The sequence below is a fragment of the Ctenopharyngodon idella genome, chromosome 8 (genome assembly GCF_019924925.1).
Source record: "Ctenopharyngodon idella isolate HZGC_01 chromosome 8, HZGC01, whole genome shotgun sequence".
NCBI classification, from domain to species: Eukaryota; Metazoa; Chordata; class Actinopteri; order Cypriniformes; family Xenocyprididae; genus Ctenopharyngodon; species Ctenopharyngodon idella.
Window position 1 is genome coordinate 30218145 of NC_067227.1, and position 25992 is coordinate 30244136.

A 25992-nucleotide genomic window follows, 5' to 3' on the forward strand; every position below is an offset into this window, starting at 1 on the left:
ACCTGCCAAAAGTGCATGTCAACTCAAAGCAGAAATAAATTAAAAGTATATTTGTTTAAGATATTATTTTTGTTCCCTATTTTATGACCATTAAATATTTTTTACATTATTTTCACGACAATTAATGACAATTCTCCCTTAATTCTCATTATCACAATGCAAAAAACCCACAAAAAATATTTATTATTATAGAAGTATTACATATTATTACGAATTTATACATTATAGTGTGTTGTAATTTTCTTTTTAATTTTTTATAATAATATATATAGTTCACTATATATATAGAGCACTATAGTTCATTTATGTAAGTGAGGATAGCAAAATAAAGCAAACTGTGACATATTATACCCAAAAATTCTTCATACAGTGGACTACCAGTAAAATTGATAAAAATTTGGAACCAAAAATCATTCAGATACTTTGACCTGACCATGTTTTGCTTAAGTGTTATCTGACATAATTAAGATTAATTTTTTCTGACACAGTTTAACTCTGAGATCTTGTCGTATTTTATTACCATTTTTTTAAACTATAGTGAATAAACTGTATTAATGAATGAAATGTTCAAGGTGTCTGAATAAAATTTGGTTTGACTGTATGTCCCCTGACAGATCATGCTGTCAGTGAATCTGCTGAATGATACACAGATGAGCTTCTTCCTTTGACCATTCAAACATTTATTTCTCTGCTGCTGTCTTTCTGCTGCGTTATTTATCTTGCACTCATCTGAAATGCATCACTTCTGCACCATGTATTATTCTCTCACTTCCTCTTTCTTCTCTGCATGGAATATAACGCTTTTAGGATCGATAAGCTGTAACCCTCTTCCCCCTACAGGGATTGACAGATAATTTCATTTTCTCATTGTGCATCATTGGATTGCATTGCTTTTGCCTTTGCGTGTGTGTGTGTGTGTGTGTGTACATGCAGAGACCCTCCTCCCAATCAGAATGTCCCTGCGCTCCCCCTCCCCTCTCCCACTCTCCTCTCCCTCCATATGTGCGAGGAAGATGGTTGCAACCAGCGTGGGCCTGTTTTTAATGTCGCACATCCTGCCATGATCCCACCGGGAGCAAGAGGAGGAGAAGAATAATTCCATTCAGGTCAATTTTTCTCTTTTGCTCACTCCCACGCTTTTACGTGATGCTGCTCTCCAGTAATTAAATTTTAATGTGATTTTGTCATGCAGTTCCTGTTGTGAGAGGAAGAGACCTGGAATCATCCAGAGCAGAGAGGTGAATCATCCTTCATCCATCTATTTTACATTGTTTACCATATTGAGATCACGTTTTCCTGTAGGTATTCGCTTTCTTAGATGTTCATTTGGCAATGCTTTGTAATATTTTAGGGTTAAAAAATGACCATGGTATTAATATGTTTGTACTTTGTACCATGGTAATACATCTTAAGGACATGCTCCATTGTAACGGCATGATGTTCTGTGAAGTGTAATGTAAATGAATATGATGCACTTACAAAAATGTATCAGTGGTATTACCATAGAGTACTGTATAAAAATAGTAACAATTTACAATAAGGTTCCATTTGTTAACATTATAGTTAACTACATTAGTTAACATAAACTAACAACTCTAAAGCATTTACATTACCAGTCAAAAGTTTGGAAACATTACTATTTTTAATGTTTTTGAACGAAGTCTCTTATGCTCATTAAGGCTGCATTTATTTCATAATAAATACAGAAAAATCAATAATATCGGATCATGTGACACTGAAGACTGGAGTAATGATGCTGACAATTCACCTTTGCATCACAGAAATAAATTATATTTTAAAGTATATTAAAATAGAAAACCATAATTTTAAATTGTAATAATATTTCACAATATTATTGTTTTTTTCTGTATTTATTATGAAATAAATGCAGCCTTAATGAGCAAAAGAGACTTTGTTTAAAAACATTAAAAATAGTAATGTTTCCAAACTTTTGACTAGTAGTGTATTTATCTTAGTTAATGTTAATTTAAACATTTACTAATACATTATTCAAATCAGTATCTGTTAATATTAATTAATGGACCTGTGCTAACAATGAATAGTTGTATTTTTATTAACGTTAACAAAGGTTAAAAAATACTGTTACAAATGATTTGCTCTTTGTTTGTTACAAATACAATTAATTTACTCACCCTCATGTCATTGCAAACCTGTATGAATAACTTTCTTCTGTGAAACACAAAAGAAGATATTTTGAATAATGTTGGTAATCAAAGTGTATCGCTTCCCTTTGACTTCCATTGAATGGACAAAAATACAATAGAAGTCAATGGGAATCGAAACTGTTTTCTTAACAACATTCTTCAAAAAATCTTCTTTTGTGTTTCACAGAAGAAAAAAAAATTATATGTGTTTGGAATGTAGTAAGGGTGAGTACATTTTCAATTTACATTTTGGGTGAACAATCCCTTTAAAGGGGTCCTTGATTATGATTTCACTTTTTCAACTTTAGTTAGGGTGTAATGTTGCTGTTAGAGCATAAACAACATCTGCAAAGTTACAACGCTCAAAGTTCAATGCAAAGGGAGATATTTTCTTTTACAGAAATCGCTTTTTAAGGACTACAACAAACGGCTGGTAGAGACTACAATGAGCTTCTTCCCGGGTTGGTGACATCACAAACCCCAAAATTTACATAAACCCCGCCCCCAAGAACACACAGCAAAGGGGGTGAGGCCATGTTGGGCTGCTGTAGACAAGAGGAAGAGTTGTTGTAGTAGAGTGTTGTTACCATGCCGTCATTTTATGCCGGACTGCTTCATAATCCAGGGTCAATTCAACGCTGGATTTGCACAAAAGATTAACATGACGGCACATGCTAGTCGATGAGTTGAATCAACTCCACAGCAACTACATAAATTTATCCACTAACCATCAGAACGTCCAGTTTCATTCTAAAAGTTGTAACTTCTTCCTGAGTCTCTCCATCAGTGTCGACTCCGGTTTGAACAATGTAAGGCTGAACACCGTTACTGACAATCCTCATTTTGGCTGCGTGAGATTCTCCAGCTTTGTTGTTGTTGAGCAACAACATTAATGCTGAAGAAGTATTGTTCATTCTGAGTTCATGTTACTAAAGTAGTTAACTACTGTTAACTAATGAAACCTTTTTGTAAAGTGTTACCAAATTTTGTTTAAAATTGTTGTATATGTCAGTGCATAATATTTTGATTATTTTGTCTTATATTAAACAGAACAGAAGTTATTACTCCAGCTGTCTCCAGCATGCAGCATCACTCGTCTGAGGTGGCCCGTCTGTATCAGACCGAGTTCATCCGGAGCGCCCGGGCGGTGGGCGTGCTGTGGGCCATCTGCACGCTCTGCTTTGCTGTTATCGAGGTGGTCATTCTCATCCAGCCATCCTGGGTGGGCACACGAGAGCTGCACTACCGCGGAGGGGGACCTGGCCCCTCCGACCGGGACACTCGGCCTCTTCGAAGTCTGCGTGGAGACTGATTGGCCCGTCCCAGACTGCCGGGGGTCTCTTCACACCCTGACCCCGCTCCCTGCCTTCCAGTCTCCCGCTGTGCTGGTGTGCATGTCTCTCACCATGGTGTGGGCCAGTGTGGGCTGCCTGTGTCTGTTCAGGTTCTGCAACGCAGCAACGGTCTATAAGATATGCGCTTGGCTGCAGCTCACAGCAGGTGAGATGGTTCTTCAGTTGAAAGAAGTCTCTCATGACAGTAATATTGTGAGATATTACAGTTTAAAAGAACTTTTCTATTTGAATATATTTAAAATGTAATTTTCAGCATCATTACTCCAGCCTTCAGTGTCTCATGATCCTTCAGAAGTCTTTCTAAAATGCAGATTTTTGTGCTGCCTTATATTTTTGTGGAAACTGATACATTTATAAAATTAGATTTAGATAAGCATTAGAGCATTTAATTTAGCATAAGCATTTATAAAACATGTACAGTCAAACCAAAAATTATTCAGACACTAGATATAATTGTTTATATATTTTTACTAGTGGGTGCAGGACACTATAGTTCATTTATGTAAGTGAGGATAGCAAAATAAAGTAAACTGTGGCATATAATACCCAAAAATTCTTCATACAGTGGACTACCAGTGAAATTTATAGAAATTTGGGACCAAAAATTATTCAGACACTTTGACCATGTTTTGTTTAAGTGTTATCTGACATAATTAAGATTCATTTTTTTCTGATACAGTTGAACTCTGAGATCTTGTCATATTTTATTACCATTTTTTAAACTATAGTGAATAAACTGTATTAATGGATGAAATGTTCAAGGTGTCTGAATAAATTTTGGTTTGACTGTATTTGAAATAGAAATGTTCTTTAACCTTATAAATGTCTGTCATTTTAATATAGCTGAATAGAAGTATTAATCTCTTTAAATGATGCATATAAGCAATTAAGTTGTTTTGCATTGTGACACTATTTTCATGACAATTCAGCAATTCATTTTCCAATTTTCCCTCAAACAGGCATTACTATAATGCAATCAGACATTTTCCTCTTTTGTATTTTTGTACTCATTATTTTCAGTTTAAATTAATACATTTATATATGCTCAATTCTCATTAAAATATTGCCACAATATATATATATATATATATATATATATATATATGTATACAGTATATATAATTTCTTTCTATTAATTTTGAGGTGAAATAAAGTATGATCCAGAGATCAGCATACTAAGTGACAAATAAGTGCTTATAGAAATATAATAGAAATTTTATATATATACTGTGTATATATATATATATATATATATATATATAATTTTTATATATATATATATATATATATGATTTCTTCTAAAGAGCTCATATAATTTTTTTTTATCATTTTTAAAGCAGTTTTTCCCCCGAATGTTTCTCTTATAATGTTATTAAGGGTTTTTTGCACCAAAAACGTCATCATTTAGTTTCTCATGACCCTCTTTATGACCCTGCGAGTTAAACATGCTGTTTTTGATATTGTACCTTTAAGACTTCTGGAGGATGTAAATGACCTGGTTTATGATTGGCTAACCTCTGTGCGTGCTAAATGAGGCTCTGGGGTCACAGGCTGTGGGTTTGCTGTCAAGTCCTATATAGTTTGCATTGCCATCCTTCAATAACAGCCTCTTTGCAAAGCTGTATTTGTTGAGAATCTCTCCAGACTGAAATGTGCCCTTCTTGACCAGAAATCTGATCGAAATATATTAAGTATCACATTATCTCTCTCTCTTTCTCTCTCTCGTGTTCCTAATTGCTTCTGTGTTTCTCTCCCCAGGCTTCTGTTTGGCCCTGGCATGCGTGTTGTTCCCAGACTCCTGGGCGTGTGCTGAGATGCGGGCGCTGTGCGGGGAGCGTGTGAGTAGTTTCTCCCCAGGGAACTGCTCCGTGCACTGGGCGTACATACTGGCCATGCTGGGGGTCCTAGATGCCGGCATACTGTCCATGTTGGCTTTTGTACTAGGGAATCGCCAAGATGCCCTGCTGCCAGAAGATGCCAAGGATGGTGATGGTAAACGCTTCACTTATTCTTTCCTAAAATCTCTAAATTAATGAATGTTTTACAGCCCATTTTAAGAGTTTAGTTAGCATGATTTTTAAACCAAACTGATACAGATTTTTTCTCAAATAATACTATATATATATATATATATATATATATATATAAAAAACCTGAAAATATAAAAATAAAAGCTAATTCAAAATATTAATAAATATCATAATAGAATATAAATGATACTACAACAACATTTATTTTGTTAAATATGACAATTCTTTCTTAATTCTCAATATCATAAAGCAAAAAAACCCACAAAAAATATTTATTATTATAGAAGTATTTCGTATTATTATGTATTTATAATTATAGTGTTGTAATTTTCTTTTTAATTATATATATATATATATATATATATATATATATATATATATATATATATATACACACACTATTTTGCATTATACATTCTGCTTTTAAATCTTATTATAATAATAATATATATATATATATATATATATATATATATAATTTATTAATATATTATATATATTTTAATATATATATTTTAACATATTCACATTAATAAATGTTGGCAAATTATTATTCTTTTAATACAAATATACAAAAAAAAAAAGACTTTCCTTTTGATTATGATATTGTGATAAGGTGATATGAGAATGAACTAAATACCTAAATTTACTAAATGTTAATTCTATTCATTATCATGTTATCCCGTACACACAGACGTTTCAATCATGCTGTTTTCTCCTCTCTTCTCAGTGACTGGCTTGTTACTGGCAGCATAAAAGAGGCCTGAGCTGTTCTCAACAGTCAGAAACTGCTGGTAAGACTCTAATCTAGTTCCTCTGGGCTTCGTTTATGTTTCTAATTGGCAGTAGCATTCAAACCAGCATCCTCTCTCTTCTGTAACTCACATCACTGTTCTTTCTCACCCTCTCAGGTGGCTGTTTCATCACGTCGTCTGTGAACTTCACTCTCGACAAATAATGATGGCATAAAACGTGTGAAGAGATGCTTCTCTCTTCCCCCTCAGCATGATGTCATCATCCTGTGAAGTCAGCTTACATAACCTGTCTGCGTAGAAACAGTCACCTGGCAACAGTATCCGAGTCCTTTCTACCCTGACGGAGGAACATTAGTCTGATCTTATAATGGTGGCTCTAAATAGAGAAGAGGAAAGGTTATGTTCTTTAGTGCATTTCTATTAGAGTTATAGTCCAGGTCTCTGTGACCTCGTGCGATGCACAAACAGATCAAGTGAATGTGGTTTCCAATTAAATGATGTTTGATGTTTGGTTCTGTGTTCTGGACATTTCTTGTGCATGAATTTAAGATGAGATCTGAAGATGAATAGTCATAGTTTCAGTATTAAAATTCTGTAAAATCTGTTTAATTGTTGACCTGTTTATTTTCTTAATGCATGCTTCTGGTCTGTGTCTATATATATATATATATATATATATATATAATATATACACACACGCACAGTACCGGTCAATGGTTTGGAAACATATTACAGCATTATGAGAATGATTTCTGAAGGATCATAAAGACTAGAGTAATGGCTGATGACAATTTAGCTTTGCATCACAGAAATAAATTATATTTTAAAGTATATTAAAATAGAAAACCATTATTTTAAATTGTAATAATATTTCACAATTTTACAGTTTTTTTCTGTATTTTTGATCAAATAAATGCAGTCTTGATGAGCAGAAGAGACTTTTTTTCAAAAACCAATTTCATTAAGATCCAGTCCACTCACTTTGTACAGTCCAGTCAACAAATAATGGATAAAATCAAGTCCCACCCTACATATATTTTTTTATTCTATAGCTGTTTCACATGGAAATGTCACGATATGGTAGTAAAGTCAAATACAACTTATACAACATGCTGACTTTATAACTGCACGTCGCTGTGTTGTATTGTGAGTCGTCTTCACCTATGGTTTATATTTAACAAGTCCTTGTCTTAGTCGTGACTGTTGTTCTTATGTGATTTTATGAAGCCAATGCATTAATTGTTAAATGTGATGTCATTTCTAATCCAGTTTAAAAGCAATGCAAGGTTCTAAACAAACTTTTGGTGTTCACATACATTTTATTAGCACATACAGTGATTTTTGTTGTTTGACAAAACTTGCAGTGCAGAGATATGTATTTTTGTACAAGATTTTATGACTGCACGAAAAGCATTTATATACTCAGAGTCACGATTTCCTTCACAAATAGTCAGATTACAAACCCAGAGGGCAGGAAGTTGGGACAGTGATTAGTTAGTATCAGACAGAGTATCTCAAAGCCAAGTCAAGGAGGACAAAATAACATTTTATCAAGCTTGGATAGGATGCAAATGACATTAAGAAGATGGCACACCACTTTAACAGCCAATCAGAGAAAAAGAGGACAGGAAACTCACTGTTTGACATTTAGACGGGCTCTTTTTGAGTCTAAACTCACGTAGTGCTGCTTATTACTGTGTAAAGCAGCAGATCTGATGTGTTGTGCTGTTTAAACCTGTACCAGATATCTTCTGCAATAAATATAATTCAGAGATTTTTGTTTCTCAATCATTTGTTTCAGACAAAAACAAGAACATACAGTAGATGTAATAGTAGATTTAGGTATGTCAAACTTCCAACTTTCATAAATCACTTACTGTAAATATAAATTAAATTGATTTGGATTCTGGATTAAGCAGTTTATAACTATCCTGTTCTGTTCTGTGTCGATTCATTTTCATTTGGATGTAAATGTCTTCATCCTTACACTTCTGTTCAAAACTTTAGAGTTGTCACCAAGGCTGCATTTATTTGATCAAAAATACAGTAAAAACTGTAATATTGTTAAATATTATTACAATTTAAAATAACTTTTTTTTGGTTTAATATATTTTTACACAGTATATTTAATGTGAAATATACAACATGATATATGTATTAATGTGGAATGTGGTATATTTCATGTTATTCTTTAGAATAACATTTGGTACTCAAGAAACGTTTCTGATTATTATGAATGTTATTCAGTGAATAACTGAAAACAGTGTTATTGATGAATAGAAAATTCATAAAAACAGCACTTGTTTGAAATACAAATCTTCTGTAACATTATAAATGTCTTTACTGTAATTTTTGATCAATTTAATGAATCCTTGCTGAATAAAAGTATTCATTTCTTAACCCAAAAAACAAACCCCAAACTTTTGAATGGTATTGTGTATAAATTAGATTCCACATCCATGTTTAAGTTGTGTATTATCAATTGCCTACTCTGGGTAGCTGTTTTATAGGCTAATTTATGTTCATTATTACAGGAAATATTCAATACAGCAACCTAGAAATGACTTTATTTTCCGTATAGAGCTGCAGTTTGGTTAAACAGCAGAAATGCACAATGTGAGCTCTGAAATGGGCCAAAGAGGTTCTCCACTCTCACTGACAGCTGTAGTAAAGCTCTGATATATAAGGTTCAGATATATAAGGATAAATGGAGCATGACCGGAGCAGAACCAGCAGCAAACGCTCCTTTAATCTGTGGAGAAGCTCCGGGATTCTGCGTTGCTGAGTTGTAAACGGCCCTCAGTAGAAACTCACACGAGAAACGTCACCTAAACGCACTCTTGCATGACCCTGGTCAAGCTGTGGTTTTGTTTTTAAGAACTGAGTGAGATACCAGCTGGTTACCAACAGCATGTCAATAAGGTATTAAAATGCCTGTACAATGTGGCAAGAAAAAACAAAAGCATATTCCATAAGCTGTTATGTGTGTGGAATTTATTATAGTATAACATCGAAACAGAGTAACATCATATCAGAGTACCTTGGCAAGCAGGCCTGATTAGACTTAGGCAGATGACAATGAATGCTGGCGTTTCTGAAAGCAAGTGAATTGTTGCCGTCCCCATCAGAAACTCTCGCTCGCTCTGTCTGTCTGGATTTCCTTCTATTTCCCCTCCCCACATTTCCCTTGTTTCCTCTGACTTTCACATGCACTCTTTAGGCTGGCAGGTACTGCAGGATGTGCTGTGCGATCAGGGCGGGGTCATAGGTCAGGGCTCTGCGCTTGCGGCTGGTTTTTTTGGGGGGCGGCAGGTCAGTGTCTATGCGCTTCATTCTCTGCAGGCCGACGTGTGGCGTTCTGTTGCTCTGACCTGCGATGCCGTCGTCGTCAACATCATCATCGAGTCTTTTCACCCTCAGCAGTGATGCCTCCACCTGGGGGGAGGGGGCAGGGGCGGAGTCTAGGGAGCGACGGGAGCGTTTTAGGGCGGGTCCTGCGGATCGCTCCATGCTGGCCACGGCGCTCAGGTCCCGTTTAGCACGCTGGTTTGAAGGGCCTCCCTGATTGCCACCCGATGCCAAGCTGGAGAGGATCTTCTCAACAAGGTACCTTAATAATGCAAAGACAGAAATACTGTTGTTTGTTTGCTTAACGTTATCATGAAATCAAAATTCAACATATTAAAGGCACACTATGTAGTTTTTCGCCGCTAGAGGTCGCCTATTAAAAACAAAGGCGTAGCTTGATGATGCCGAGATTGAGCAGAATCATGGGAGTTGTCATCTTCATGTCTACAGCCGGTGGAAAAGAATCGGGATGGGACTCATGGTCAGAAATCATGTTGATGGATGAGATTATTAACGTTACTGTAGTGTGAAGCAGAGCAGGGCCGAGTGCTGTGGGAGCTGAACGAGGACGCTGGAGTGATTGCTAATGAGAGACGAGTGCGACACACGGCTCGAGAGCAGCAGAACTTTTCACCGCTTCTGCTTCTTCCGGTCAAGCATATGTGGGGAAACGCAGCACTGTTTATCATATTAGATACATTTGAGTGTGTTGAAAATGATGTTATAACGTTACTCTGTGTGTTAGCTCGGCGGCTGCTATGAGACGCTTGTTGCGCACTGCAGTAAGATAGATCGATATTAGTCATGGTAAAACATGGTACTCGTGGTAAATCAAGAAAACAAGATTCAAACAATAAGAATGATTGATAACAATGATTAGTTTTCTGTCTATAAATGTATCCAAACAGTTGTTCTCTTGTCTAATAAAACACATAATATATTAAAGCGTCTTTGGTGTTTCCATGGTTTCTATAAATTATAACCGGAATTCGAGGGTAACGCGGGTATGATGTCATTAATAGGCGACGCACAGACATGGTCCGTGTCCTGTGTAAAAATGACTTATTTCTCTGGATTTAAACATTCTTGGAAACATCTGGGATAATGTAAGTACACAAGTCAACAAAATATATAACAGTATTCTAGTGGTTTTTGGATATTTTAATCCATAAATCTTACATTTTGTGCCTTTAACGTTTTTTTTGTTTGTTTGTTTGTTTTGTCAAAAATCATCTGTGCATGCTCTTCCAAAAACATTTAAAACAGTTTTTTTTGTCAAATTATAATACATTCTGACACTGAGCGGTTATTTTATTATAATTTATACAATTATAGTTTATATTAATATTTTGAATTAGCTTTTATTTTTATATTTTCATTTTGCATTTTAATTTTAGTTAATTTTTTTTTTAATAATTTTATGTGCTTTTGTCACATTTATTAGGATTTTTTTTACTATTTAGTTTTACTATTAAGTTCATCTAATTTTTATATTATTATATTTTGAATTAGCTTTTATTTTTATATTTTCAGTTTTCATTTTAATTTTAGTTTAATATCTGTAGCAATTTTGTTATGTGCTTTTGTCATTTTTATTAGTTTTTGTTTTTAAAATATTATTTCGTTTTAATTTTAGTTTAGGTTTTCATCTAATATTTATATTTTTTATTGATATTTTGAATTAGCTTTTTACTATATTTTCAGTATTCATTTTATTATTATTATTATTATTATTATTTAAACATTACTATTTAGGTTTAATCTATTTTTAATTTATTGTTTTATATTTTTATATTTTCATTTATTTTTTTATTTTCAGCTAGTAATTTTAGTGCTTCAACTTATTTCAGTTAGTTGGCAAAGTTTTTTTTTTTTTCATAAAAAAAATATATAAATATATATATATTTAAAGATAAAAAAGTTTGTCGAGACAAACTTTAAGTGGGCTTGAAAAAGCTGGACCAGAAAGTTTAAAGTAGTTTTAAAAGTTTGAAGTTTAAGGTTTTCATTATGAAAGTTTAAGTTTTAGTTTAGTAGTTTAGATTGTTGTTATGCGGTTGCTAGGGTACTCGGGGTGGTTGCTATGCAGTTGTTAGGGAATTCTGAGTGGTTGCTAGGGTGTTGCTATGCAGTTGCTAAATTATTCTGAGTGGTTGCTAGGGTGTTGCTATGCGGTTGCCAAGGTACTTGGGGTGGTTGCTAGGGTGTTGCTATGCGATTGCTAAGGTACTAAGTACTATAGTACTATAATATATATATATATATATATATATATATAATTTCAACTTTTTGTTTCCGTTACCTGAGCATCTCTTGGTCTTTGTCCTGCTCTCTCTCTGGAATCCTGTTGTTTGTCGGAGCAAGTCCAGCCTGCATCAGTCTCTCCTGCTTGTAGCGGTTGAGTAGAGCCTGAGTAAGCTGAGGATCCAGAAGGCCCTGGGGCTTGGCCATGCTCACGGCCTGCTCTGTCTCATCGTAGTCTGGAGGGTAGGGTCCCTGGAAATCACCCTCATCCTCCTCATCTTCCTCTGGTTTGCCCTGTCTGTTATTCTGTGCTTCATTAAGGAGACGCAGCATTGATGCCAGATAAGCTGCTTCCTGTTCCCGCCTCTGGTCGTTCTCCACCAGTCGCTGGAGGGCTTGTCCAAGACCTTGAGCCCTCAAGACCTCTGGTTGGTAGTACAGATCATTGCTCCGACTCTTGAAGTCAGCAGCGGGATAAGACATCATCTGGGCCTCGTAGGGCACTGAGTCACGCAGGTCTCTTCGGAGACGCACTCCACCTGCCTGGCTGTCATAGCTGCGACCGCCGCCACGCATGGCTGAGAGAGGCTGAGAAACAGAGGGAGGAAGAGGCAGAAATCCAACAGCTGATTGATGAAAAATGTCTCCTGTTTCCATGTTAAAGCAATATAAACAACTTTGTGCACATTTTGGTACAGAAAAGTTTTATTTACATCATTGTGTATTTATAAGCTGTTTTCCTCATAGGGACCAAACAATGGGGACCATTTTGTCCCCACAAAATTTAACCATATTTTAAACCCTAAAATGAATTTTTTTTTTTTTTGTGTGAATATTTTTAAATACAAATCATAAAATGACACTACAAACTGTCAGAAATCACATTTGTTTCTGTGATAACTCTAGTAAAAAGGGCGGGGGAGTGGCCCGCGCTTTTTTTAGCCAATCATAAAAGCTTTCTGCAAGGAGAGGAGGAAAGGAACGTATTCCCAAAATATGAATGTAACAACGAAAGTGATAAAGTTAACTTTTTTTTAAATTAATTAATAATGTATATAACAGATGCATATAATGTACAGTTTTTATTTCTTACGTACGCGGTAAATTAATCGCCTTACTAAACTGACCAATCAGAATGAATATTCAAATAACGCAGGCTGTCCATTCCAGCCAATCAGCTTTCAATATCACCTTTAGTTCGTATCAGAGCCGTTGTTGTTTTTTAACGGCTCTGCGTTCGTATGTGATTAAGATATGGACAACAGGTGAAGGGAAACCTCGAAACAAGAGAGGCTGAACGACCGAGCTATGAATTTACAATAATGATGGAGTGGAGGATGGAGTTAGTCTGCACATTGGTAAGTGGATGGTAGATGGAATGGGGCTCTCCATTCATATATAACGTTAAATGTTTATAATTTATGATCTACTCTGTATATGGCGATGCAAGATTAGATCCGTTGACACAACATGTCTTTGGTGGACAGGGTTTGGTTTGCTAGCGGTAGATTTTTGAAATTATATTAATTAAACATTGTTAAAGGTGCTGTAATTTCAGTCATTTTGGCAGTTTTAGCAAAACTTTTTTATTGTTAGTAAAAAAACAACAACAACAGTTCTTACTAAAACGACTGAAATTGCTTACATAATCTTTAACAATAATGATGGAATGGGGCATAAATGCTTCTAATGGTCTGTATATGACGGTGAATTTGTGATACATATTTGTCTGGGTATGAATTTGAATTAATTCAACATTGTTATAGATGCTCTAAGCGATTTCAGGTGCATGTTTTTATTTTATTCTTAACTTCTTTTGTTGTTTGTAATAAAAAAAAGTTTAGTGTAAATGACCAAAATGACTGAAATCATCTATAACACATTTTAATGCAATTTAATTTTGTATTGTTAGTAATAAGACAAGACGTATTGTTTTGAATGGGAGAACGCAACGCGTAATATGGCAAAATAAGTCCCGCCTTCTAAATAAGAGCCAATCGCTGATTGGTAAAGTCATCGCCTCACGTTAGAAGCTCCGGTTCCTGTAAAAACGATCATACGCGCGCTTCCTGCGCATGCGCATTAGCTTGATCCAGCCTGAAAAATACATTTTTTTGTCATGATTCAAGCGTTTAGAAACAAAATTTATGAGACGGTTGTTGTCAGATTTCTTTGGTGATTTCAAATATGAAATTACACGAAAACTTGGCAAACAGCTTTGGAAAATGTGATGCTTCTCCATTCAAAGAGATAGGAGGTGCGCTTGCATGCCCAAGAGGCGTTTCAAAGATGGCCGCCGAGTGAAACTGTTAAATGTTAATGGTAGATTTGTAGATTCTGTAGTACATCTGCCTTTGAGAGCACAGAAACACACACCTCCCACATCAGTATGACACTTTACATACTAATCATTCATGCATTCGACACAGTTCGCCACATTTCATTCAGAGGAAGCATTAGTAAGCACATTTTCCATCTGCACTCATCCTCGCACCTCCTCTCCATCCACAGTGAGTCAGACATTTAATTACACTTGCACACTATTGAGAGGAAAAGAAAGATGCTTTTCAAGAAGCTGAAATCACTGTAGTGTGCAAAGCAAGCACATTCTGACAGTATGAGTAACCAGCTACTCTTCAGCGTATATTAGTTCTGTCACTGGCTCTGATGATCTATGTCCACCATTACTGATAGGAGACCTGTGTTTCAGCAGTGATTTATTGTCTAGAGCCTTGAATCTGTTAGCCATTGAACAGCTTAAGCCTGAGGTTATGAACAAAGTGCTGAGTCATGACATTGTCTTCACCCTCTGTGTGCATGTAATTATTTTGAATAGCAAAGTGAATGCTAAGAGACAACTAGCAGTGGTGTCCACTGTTCAGAAACTACCATCTGTGCAAGATTTGTGTTACTGTAAATCATATTCTGCATCAGCTGTGTCAGAATGATACATGAAACTGTTTCTGTGTTGAGTCGGTTCTTCAGTTTGAGCTTTGTGGTATTTCCGGGCTGTTATGATTCATAATAAATGAGGCAGATCGTGACGTATCAAACTAAAGGAACAGGATTCCTCTGGCCGCTGAGTTGATTTGATGACTCACTCTGGCGCATTATGACGTCTGTCCCGCCTCAGACGTACAGTACACATTGTGTGTGTGGGTGGTGGGAAGATCTTGCTGTTCATACCATGAGTTCAAGTGGTGTTGATGTCCTCCTGTTCCTTACCATCTGCTCTACCTCCGCATTACTGCGCCAATGGACAGATTTCTAACATGAACAACTATCTGCAAAGTTAGAAACACCCTCTGCTAGCTAGTTAAACTCCTGCAGACGCCAGCCAAAGTGCGTCACATCAGTTTGCAGTTGTGTGTCATTGTAAAACGTGCTAGAGATTATTCATATTAATTTGTCTGCACACGCTTCTTTTTTCTATTGTTATTTTGTTGTCCTGCACCTGAGCCCAATTAGGGTGCGTGGGATGTGCACACCTTCGTATTTTTATTAATATTAATGGTGTAACAAATTGTTTACGTTAAAATATTTTACAGTACAGTTTAAGTGTAACCCAATCAGTGTTGTTATTGTTAACTAAAACTATTAAAAATCATTTTCAAATAAAATAACAAATATTGGAATTAGAAATACTAATATTATTAATTCTAGTGCTGTTAAATCAATTAATGGTGATTAATCGCATCTAACATATTAGACATATTTACAAACTTGTTAGATGCAATTAATCACAATTATTAGTAGTATTAATTGGTGCTGTCAAATCAATTAATCGTGATTAATCGTATCTAACATAAAAGTTTGTAAATTATATATAGTGTGTGTGTGTGTGTGTGTATATATATATATATATACACACACACACACACACACACACTCACACATATATATTTGTAAACTTTAATGTTAGAAATGATTAATCGATTTGACAGCACTAATTAATACTACTAATAATTACTAAAACTAAAGCTGAAATAAAAATAAAATAAAGCTAAATATAAATATAAAAAAATAAGCTGCCTTGGCAACTAGATGAAATACATACTAATATTAATACTGAAAATAATTACTAAAACTAAGGCTGGAATAAAAATAAAATAAAGCTGAATAGAAATATAAAAACAAACTAATAAAATTAAATAACAAATGCACATAATAAAATTACTATGACTAAAACTAAAATTAAAATTGCAAACTGAAAATATATTAAAAAAAAAAATATTAATACTATAATATATATAAATAATTATAAAATATCTGTATAACTATATCAAAGTTTATAATAAAAATATATTAAAGTTTATTCATTCAAATTATTGAATTTTTTTTTTTACTTTAATGAAATCAGTTAATTTAGATGATACCACATGAAGCACTTTTTACAGTATAAATTGGATGGAAGGATGGATGGATGGATGGATAGATGAGATGAGATGAGAAAACTGAGTGTGCTCTCTGAAAGCTGTTGCCATGGCAGCGTTCCTCCTCCGCTCGGAGTGAAAGACTGGCTGTTTGTTCTGCTAATGAGATTGTGCTTCCTCTCCTATTGATTTTGTCCTGTGTTGTCCTTCAGAAACGGCCAATAATCCTTCACACATTCCCAAAATCACTGTGGCATTTACATTCAGCTCTGTATCAGTGACGGACGCTGTCCGTGGTGCTGAAAACCTGAGCTCACACACTAATGACTGCAACAGATGCTCAAAACAAACTCTACTAGTTACTTTAATTCACAACAGCTGTCCACAGATCTCTCCAATGCATCAGTGCTGCTGAACTGTCATTTTTATGAGAAGTACATTAAAGGGATCTAGAGACCAGTATATCACAAGCCCTATTGTTGCAAATAAGATTTGTAACACTAACACTTGTTCTTGAATTCAATAAAACTCAATATTTAAAATCTCAGAATAGACCTACATTTAGTTAATGACAAAATATAGTACAGAAATAGAACAGAAGAATCAACAAATACAAGACACATTGCTGTCTCTCATTATAAAATAATTTTTAATTGAACAATGCATGTAATGTGTTTAATGTGATCTTAGGTTGTTTGCAGAAGCTTCCATTTGTGGATACTGCCTTTCAGAGAAATTTCCAGAATATAATCAGGATTCTATTGGCCAGTAAAGCCCTGTTGATATGTGCTCTGTTGTTGCCAGGCAATGATGATTTGTACGCCCTATTTCACGCCATCTGGCTCGAGTGATCTCGATCAGTTTATAGCAGAAATGAACACGCAGTCTAGCGTAACGTATAAAAAGCATCTAAATAGTACACAGTGTACTTTCACATATTCAGAATAATCCATGTGCAGTGTATATGTGATTCATATACAAATATTTAAAATGAAATGGCTATGTACCCTTAAACAGAATGAAATCAGCATTTACCAGCAAATGCAAACCTCTATACTAACTGTATAGAGGTAAAAAGGAAGAAAACATGCAGGTTAAAATGTAGCTATAGAGGAATGAGAATGAATTAAGCACTCAATCTCACCAAACACACATGATGAGGATCTGGTGTGGTGTTTGGTTTACCTTTGCCTCTGGTGCGGGGATCTGGAACAGCGTCAGAGAGAGGAAAAGCAGAACAGAGCTGGTCAGTAGGCCCGACATCCTGGAGGAGAGAATGTAGCTGCCTCTGCAGTGAAGAGAAACGCTGCCACTGAACACCAGCGCAGAGATGGACAGAGAGAGAGGGAGGGAGAGAGAGACTGAGCAGGGCAGAGGGGGAGGAGCTTCACTGTTACTCTGAATAGAGATGCATGACAGAGAGAGAGAGACTGTGCTTGTGATTTTGCATGGTAAAGATGGTGAAAAAAAGAGACCGACCATATTGGTCGGTTTTTGGGGGCCTATACCGATATTAGGGAGTAAAAAAAGTCTGATTTTGATATATCGGCTGATATTCTTTATGTGTATATTATAGAGGTGCAACAGTTCAAATTACTCACTGTTCGTTTTCAGTTTCAGTACAGTTCATTATGTTCAGGGAAAACAGGACAACTGTCAAATAAAAATAAAGAAAATAAGAAAAAATAATCAAACTACGAGCAACAGAAGGTATTTCAGGTATCTAACAGTATAGGTACAGAAAATGAATAAAATAATCAAATATAAAAAAAATATAAAATTCATATTGTCTTCACTGTATAAATTAAGTAAAGATTAATTGTTATTGAAGTTACAAAAGCTATTCAGTCAAAAGCAGTGAGTGATTTCTTTGTCATTTGTTGTTTGATTAACATTAAAAACACAGAGAGCAGGAATATTAGGCTTCTTTCGCTTTAAGACATAATGCAGGATCCAGTACATATACTGTTACACAGCGTTGTATTTCTCGACTGTTATATGTTCACTTAAGACATAACCAACTATGTTATACTCACCGAAATGGGCATGTTCACATAATTTTTGTGTGAATTTGTCCATTCAAGCGCAAAACTTGAAAGAGAACTCAGTATTTGTGCGCTGTCTGAGATAAGCATGTGCACGCTTCGGATGAGCGCACGAGTTCTCTTTCGCATCTTGCTCATGAATGTTTAAATTAGCAAGGCTTAAATGAGTTTAGTTTAAATACAGATAGCAACATGTGCTGTTCATGTCTCACCTATCAACACCCAGGTGATGACAGCGTAAATGACTGCTCATATTCGAGAATACGGCACTCACAGTGAACCAAGTTTACAAAGAGTGACTGTTTTTGTCCACGCTTTTTGATCATTGCTGTTGTAATGTATTGGGAAGCCAGATGCGCATTCATCGACTGAAACATACATTAGCTGAACTGTTTTAGACGTTGATATTTTCAACAAACCATATTACTGATGCGTCGTCAGATTTGAGATGAGCCGCGGTGCAAGTGCGTGCCGAAAATGTTCATATCGGTGGCATATCTGTGGCATATATGCTGATGCAGATATATCTACGAAAGGCTAATATCGGCAGACCGATAAATCAGTCAAGCTTTAGTGAAAATGTTCTACTGCAATCTGAAGAATCAGATCAGGGTTTAGTAATTCACACATAGCCTATGGAAATAGGTAAATAATGCTTGGCTGTACAAATAATGGTAATTCACAATTTCGGTATTTGGCAGTATCTTACTTTTTTATTGTGCAGTACAATCGAAAATGCAAGTGACAAGAAAGTTTTTTCAGATTTTTGTAATAACAGTAGTAGTAGTAATATTATAACAGATCTAGTAGAAAGCATGTCAAATATAAATATGTAAAGACACACATAAGAACATAAAATATGAATTTATGTAAAATGCATAGTTGGTAAAAAGGTATTTATTGATTTTGCACCCACTTATAAATTACTGAAGCCAATTTTCCACTGTGTGGTATGACTCGGCTCGGCTTGCTTTACTTTGGCTCAGTTTACTTTTCCACTGCAGTTTAGTAGTGCTTCAAAGTGGGTGGGATTATAGACTGATTGTTATAGTTGCGCTGCCTCTATTGCTGTGGATCCGCTCCTCGGCTACCAACGAGTCTGGCACTTACTCGGCTACCAACGAGTCTACTGACCACGATACAGCCATTTCTTTTTTCAAGTTGCATGCAATGGTCGTTTAAAGCAAGTCGTTTAAAAAAGTTGTGCGAACAAATTATACTGTGGTGGCTGTTGCTGACTAATTAAATCTAGTTGGTTTGGTGTCTAGTGTTTCAAATCCATTGATGCTGGTAGTGACTATTCTCTCTGACCAATCAGTAGCTGGGATTTTCATCCAAATCTGAAGTGAATCTTTTCAAAGTTCGCAAAAAAAGAAAAAAAGACAAATTTGGCGTTCCCATCACTTGCTTCTGATGCGATACTTTAAAATGTGCATAAAAACAGGGTGATGGAAACATAGCTAGTGATCTGCTGTGTTTACACGTCACATTTTAGTATCGGTATTAGGGGTCGACCAATATATGTTTTTCAGTGCCGATACCGATTATTACAGATCAAGTAGACCGATAACCGATATTTTGGAACGATATATATATATATATATATGTCTGGTGTAAAAATGAAAACGTCAAAATTAAGAATAACAAGGGCTCTGTGAGAGTACAAAAATTTCAGTGCCTTTAGCCTTCTGTGCTGATTGGCCGGACTCGTGACTCCCAACAAATCTGATGGGCGGTGGGCAGACATTGATCTTGGTGAGTTCCGACAGAGGTAGCTACATCAGAGCCAAATAGCACATTTCAAAATTAAATTATTCTATCGGCAAATCGGTTTTGAAAATGACCGATAACCATAAAAATGCTGAATATTGGCACCGATAATCGGCCAGGCCGATAATTGGTTGACCCCTAATCGGTATGGCTTGGAACCTCAACCAGGGTGGTACTAAAAAAGTACCAGGTAGAGAGGTACTGTACACAGTGGATAACCCCCCAACAGTGAGCTGTACCGAGCCGTACCATGCAGTGGAAAAGCGCCATTACAAAGAAGAAGAAAAAGCTAAATGCAAAAGCCACAAATATTTGCAATACAGAACTTCAAGAGTAAACCAGAATAATAAAAAGCTAGGGAAAAAGTGTAATTGTACAACAGTAGAGTATAGAGATTTAATTCATGGTTATTAATTGTACTTTAGTAAAAGTAACCTTCAATTTTGAACATGATTAAAATAAGATGTAGATAAAATGAATATAATAGGCATTTTACTTTTATGTTGAAAGGGTGTTACAGTTCAGCATGCAGAAAATTATTGGATCAGTCTAAATTGATTAATTGATCGGTTGCCTCTTCTTTCCTCTTCAGAAACTCTGATGTGTTCTCATATATCAGTAAAGTATTATCTGTCCCAGCAGTCACTGAACCTGTTGAAACAAATGCTTTTTGCTGAGTTATTTCTGATTTGATGGAGCAGTTTAAGAGTGCTAACTGTGTTGTGTACAGCAGCATAAATGTATCAAAACACAGCTAAATAAACCTGTGAAAAACTCACAATGCAGTAAATATTCACATCACACGAGCAGGTGGGGTCTTGGGCCCTGTTTCCACCTGGTATTAAGATGTGTTTTGGTCGATTGGATCACAAGTGGACGAGGGAGACACATACCCGTTCACACCTGGTGTTTTAATCCGTCTCTTTTGTCTACATTCAACCACTTCTGTCCTGATTTCTTCGAGGGGAGGGTCTATGGGCGGGTAAATGAATGGGCTTTTTCAGATATTTCGATCTAAAGGACAAAATAAGCCCACGCAATTTACGTATGAATGCGTCTGGAGATGACTGAAAAACATACGGAGAGCAGCAGCTTTTGTTTCTGCTCTGACAGCTGCAAGACCGACTGAACACTGTGAGTGTGTGTTAGAAATCAGGAATGATGAGAGAACATTGTGATTGGTACGTTTTTTTGTCTTCAAACCAAACTTGGGTCTTCAGCTGACAAAGTAAATCCTGTCTGGCTAGCGCGCTTCCCATAATGTTAGGTCAGAAGGCGGTCTTTAGTGGCTGTTCGGACACATTCAGCCACATGAGGGTTTCCACTACGAAAGCAATCTGGTCGAATGCGTTTTCGACTACCTCTGGAAGTGGTCGAAAGTGGACATACTCAAAACGTTTTACACCCTGTTTACACCTGTATTTAGCGTTGTCCACTTGTGATCCGATCGGCCAAAACACATCTTATACCTGGTGGAAACAGGGCCTAGGTGTTACTTCAGCTCTTTTGAGATGTGTTTGCTTGTTCTTTAGAGCTTTTACACAGCACAGCATACCCCCCTTCATTTAAAACTAAAAGCTATAACATAAATATAGTTTTATGTATGCAAATGAATATTAGACACCCAGTTGATTGGGTGAAACACACACACACACACACACTTTTAGCTTTTCTCCTGACGATCAGTGCCACAGTCATGATGGTGAGACCAACAGCAATGAAGGAGGAAAAGCAGATGTAGAATAAATATACTCCTTCCTTATGATGATCTGCAGCAAAATCTGAAAGCAAACACAATCAACATGTATGTACAGAAAAAAATATACTGTTACACTCACAGGTTTTGAGAGACACAGGGCACATGAGATGTTTTACCAGATTGACTGTGTTGTGTAGGTCTCACTGTAATTTAGAAACACTAATAACCAATAAGAAGTAAATTAGACATGCCTTTGATGTGGTCATATATGTGGCCATATATGGGGCTAGTAATGTTCATTTCAAATTGAAATAAATAAATAAATAAATAAATAAGCAAGCTGTTACTTTAATATCCAAAATAATATATTATTACAAAACTGTAAATCCACTGACTTACTCTCTGTGTGTCTTGTAATACATATTTGCATACATGTATATCTAATAGAAGCTCAAACCCCTCATGTTGGGGGTTTGTGTTTCTGTAAGATATAAGAGACATAGCTGTATTTTATTTTTTTTTTTTTTTTACAATTTTGAAAAGCTGTATTTATGACCACTAAACCATAAAGTAGTAAAATTAGTCAAATTAAATTGCTTAACTAAATGTTAACTAATAAGAAAGAAATTATACATACCTTCATTTAAAAATAAATAAAATAAAATCAATAAAAATCAATAACCAAAATTATCAAAAAGCATCAATACAACAGTGCAAATCTGCTGACGAACTCTGTGTCTGGTAATATGGTGTGCTCATGTCGGTGGGTTGAGCTTCAGTAAAAACAGAGAAACACATAGTAATTTTTATTTATTTATTTATTTATTTATTTATTTTTACAATTAACAAAACATGAACATTAAATTAATAAATAATGAATTAATTAATTTCAATTATATAGGCTACTATTACATTTAATTACATACTAATATTATGCAATATTATGCATTGTAAATTATGCAAAATTACAGCATTTAAATGGTAGAGTTCTCCTTGATTTGTCATATAGTGTCTCTCAGTGAATGGGACACAGATTTTACTGACACTAGTAAAATCTATATATTAATAATATGTGTCAAATAATGTTTTTAGTCTTTTCTTCCTATGGGGGGCATCCCAGACAGAAACTACAATAATTTACTATGAATTAAATGGAAATTAAATTAAATACAATTTATTGTGTAACCAAAATACCAACAATGCCCAGAAGAAGAAGAAAAAAACAAAGACTTTTAATTATAAACAAGGTCAAAATACACCGGGACTCTTATTTTGAAATGTCTATACTATTGCGGACAGATCCTTCAGATGAGAGATAAAATATGCATTCATACAACCGTCTTAGACTTATTATATTGTCACGGAGTCACAGCCAACACCCACCAACACCAACGCATTGTCACCAGATCTTCACGCTCCACCCACTCGTTCACAGTCTCCCGAGTACTAATCACCTGCACCCGCACATCATCATCTAGGACACTATAAAGACACTCACTCCCTTCACATCATTGTCTGGTCTCGTCTCACGTAACTGGACTTCTTACCCGCTACTTACTTAAGTTACCCAAGTTACCCATGTCTTCATCCAGTTGTCTTCAGTCTCCTGTTCTCCGCTCCACGTTGATTCCTCCACCTGCAAAGACAAACCTCTGTTATCCTTCAGCTGAAGGATAGTGACTGTTCTGAAAGTGCTTGTTCATTGACTCACCTGCATCCACCGTTTACCTGTGTTCGTGCCTCTATTCAATAAACATCTGTGTTCACTTACCCCTCTGCCTCTGTCTGTGTCCTGACAGAAGACCAGACCTTATGCAGAGCACCTTGGACACAGGCGGGGATCATACTCCGGACCCGTTTACCACCCTGGTCGACGCAGTACGATCCTCACTACAACAGCCTGTCACAAGCACATCACCCACAGTCCCAGCTGATCTCCTGCACGCCGTCCGCCATGCACTCCTTCACCCAGCACCCGCTGCTTCTTCTCCAGCTGCCTCTGTCAGTCCCATGGCCCGACCAGCGACATCCTCCGGCAAGGCTGAGTATTGCAGTGGGTTTCTCCTTCAGTGCTTGCTCTATCTGGAAGCCCAGTCTCAACTCTTCTCATCCGAGCGATCCCGGGTGGCGTTCGTAGTCTCCCTGCTCTCTGGACGAGCGCTGCAATGGGCTCAACCCCTTTGGGCTCTGGACACCCAGGCAGTTCACGTACCCTCTTGCTCCTGCTGCAACACTACTGGTGGCCCTCCATGACTCAGGATGTCTCCCGCTACATCGGAGGATGCTCAGACTGTGCCGTTGCCAACACTCCTAGGAGGCTTCCTGAGGGTAAACTGGTTCCCTTACCTATACCTCGCAGACCGTGGACACACCTGGGAAATGACTTCATGACAGACTTACCACCATCAAACAACTTCACCTGTGTGCTGGTAATCGTGGACCGATTCTCCAAGGCTTGTAAACTCATACCCCTCAAGGGCCTTCCCACAGAATTCCCTTCGGCAGACCACCACAGGGCTCACCCTGTTCCAGTGTATCCTGGGCTACCAACCACCTCTCTTCCTCTGGTCTGGTGAGCCCTCAGAGGTTCCAGCTGTCAACCACTGGTTCCAGCAGAGCGAGAGAGTGTGGGTCCCCAGATTGATTACCTCATCGACTGGGAAGACTTTGGCCCAGAGGAACATTCCTGGGTCAACCATCACGACATCCTCGACCCCTCGCTCCTCACTCAATTTCACGCTGAACATCCGGACCGCCCTGCTCCCCGGGGTCGAGGTAGACCCCGTCGTCGTCGCCCCATCCTGTCGTCAGGAGCCGCCCGTGGAGGGGGGGTACTGTCACGGAGTTACAGCCAACACCCACCAACACCAACGCATCGTCACCAGATCTTCACGCTCCACCCACTCGTTCACAGCCTCCCGAGTACTAATCACCTGCACCCGCACAACATCATCTAGGACACTATAAAGACACTCAATCCCTTCACATCATTGTCTGGTCTTGTCTCACGTACCTGGACTCCTTACCCGCTACTTACCTGAGTTACCCGTGTCTTCATCCAGTTGTCTTCCATCTCCTGTTCTCCGCTCCACGTTGATTCCTCCACCTGCAAAGACAAACCTCTGTTATCCTTCAGCTAAGTGACTGTTCTGAAAGTGCTTGTTCATTGACTCACCTGCATCCACCGTTTACCTGTGTTCGTGCCTCTATTCAATAAACATCTGTGTTCACTTACCCCTCTGCCTCTGTCTGTGTCCTGACATATATAAAGGCCGTAAAGCAGACATTGTCATAATTCATCAACTCGAGTTCATTAGAAATCGCTTGGCATAAATGTGCGCTATTCATTGATTGGGAAACACTTTGAAGCAGTCTGAAGCGCCATTGCGCAAGCCTGTAGAACGCGCAAAAGCGTCGCCTTGTGATTTTGCAACGTGCAGTGCTCTTTTTATTTATTTTTTTTTAAATGAAATCATAGCTTTTTGAAGTTAAATCACGATACAGCCTATTGATTATTAATGTTTTTCCATTCCCAAAATATAAGACGTATTGAAATGATCATTAAGATGTTTGTTTTACCATTTAATGTATTGAAGAGTTTTCATGACATTAAATTTAAGGAAACTTACCTGGAGGGATTTTGCTTTATTCCCACACATGCTCCTAAATACATTTTACAGTTTGCACACAGAAGCGCCCGCACTGTCGAGCCCTTTGTGAAATATCCACCGCGTCTCTGCAGCGCACATGGGAATGTCAGCACAGAACGAGCATGTACGAAATGTGTAGGGCGAGGGGAGATTTTCCACTAGTTAATCGATTGCAGATGGTTTCATTATCTCGGGCAGACACAAAAGTATTAGAGGATAAAAATAATACAAGCAAAAATGTCTTTCAAAATATAAGTCTATGTGTGGGAAACACTGACATTAATAAATACAGAACATGAAATAATGAGCCTGTACTAGTATACCAATGTATTACTGCAATTTAAACCATTACAGAGAAACCTCATTAAACACAGGACAGGTGAGATATAAAGAGACACATAGTTGTATTTTACTTTTTACTATTTTGAAAAGCTGTATTTATGACCACTAAACCATTATAAGTAAACTTTAGAAAGTGTTAATTATATAATTATGCCTTTGATGTGCCCATGCTTCAAATAGAAATAAAAATCAATAACCAAAATTATCAAAAAACAT

At 36.7% G+C, this 25992-nt stretch overlaps 2 protein-coding genes and 1 long non-coding RNA gene across 3 annotated transcripts; 1 reads left to right on the forward strand and 2 right to left on the reverse strand.

Annotated features, from left to right (window-relative positions):
* Positions 1 to 158: 158 nt before the first annotated feature.
* On the forward strand, positions 159 to 8079 carry lhfpl4b (LHFPL tetraspan subfamily member 4b). Its single transcript, XM_051902224.1, is given in 7 exon segments — positions 159 to 1106; positions 1193 to 1238; positions 3216 to 3393; positions 3395 to 3665; positions 5279 to 5512; positions 6281 to 6344; positions 6462 to 8079. Coding segments are annotated over 4 exon segments (678 nt in total). The 5' UTR covers positions 159 to 1106; positions 1193 to 1238; positions 3216 to 3246; the 3' UTR covers positions 6307 to 6344; positions 6462 to 8079.
* Positions 8080 to 9277: 1198 nt separating this feature from the next.
* Positions 9278 to 17622, reverse strand: pcsk1nl (proprotein convertase subtilisin/kexin type 1 inhibitor, like). The gene is made up of 3 exons (XM_051902161.1): positions 17456 to 17622; positions 11956 to 12485; positions 9278 to 9915 (listed from the first exon to the last, which is right to left on the reverse strand). The coding sequence occupies exons 1-3, from the start codon at positions 17531 to 17533 to the stop codon at positions 9522 to 9524; spliced, it is 1002 nt and encodes a 333-aa protein (XP_051758121.1). The 5' UTR covers positions 17534 to 17622; the 3' UTR covers positions 9278 to 9521.
* Positions 17623 to 19018: 1396 nt separating this feature from the next.
* Positions 19019 to 25992, reverse strand: LOC127517073 (uncharacterized). Its single transcript, XR_007931184.1, has 3 exons — positions 23556 to 25992; positions 21747 to 23420; positions 19019 to 20736 (listed from the first exon to the last, which is right to left on the reverse strand). It is a non-coding gene; the product is annotated as an uncharacterized LOC127517073 (long non-coding RNA).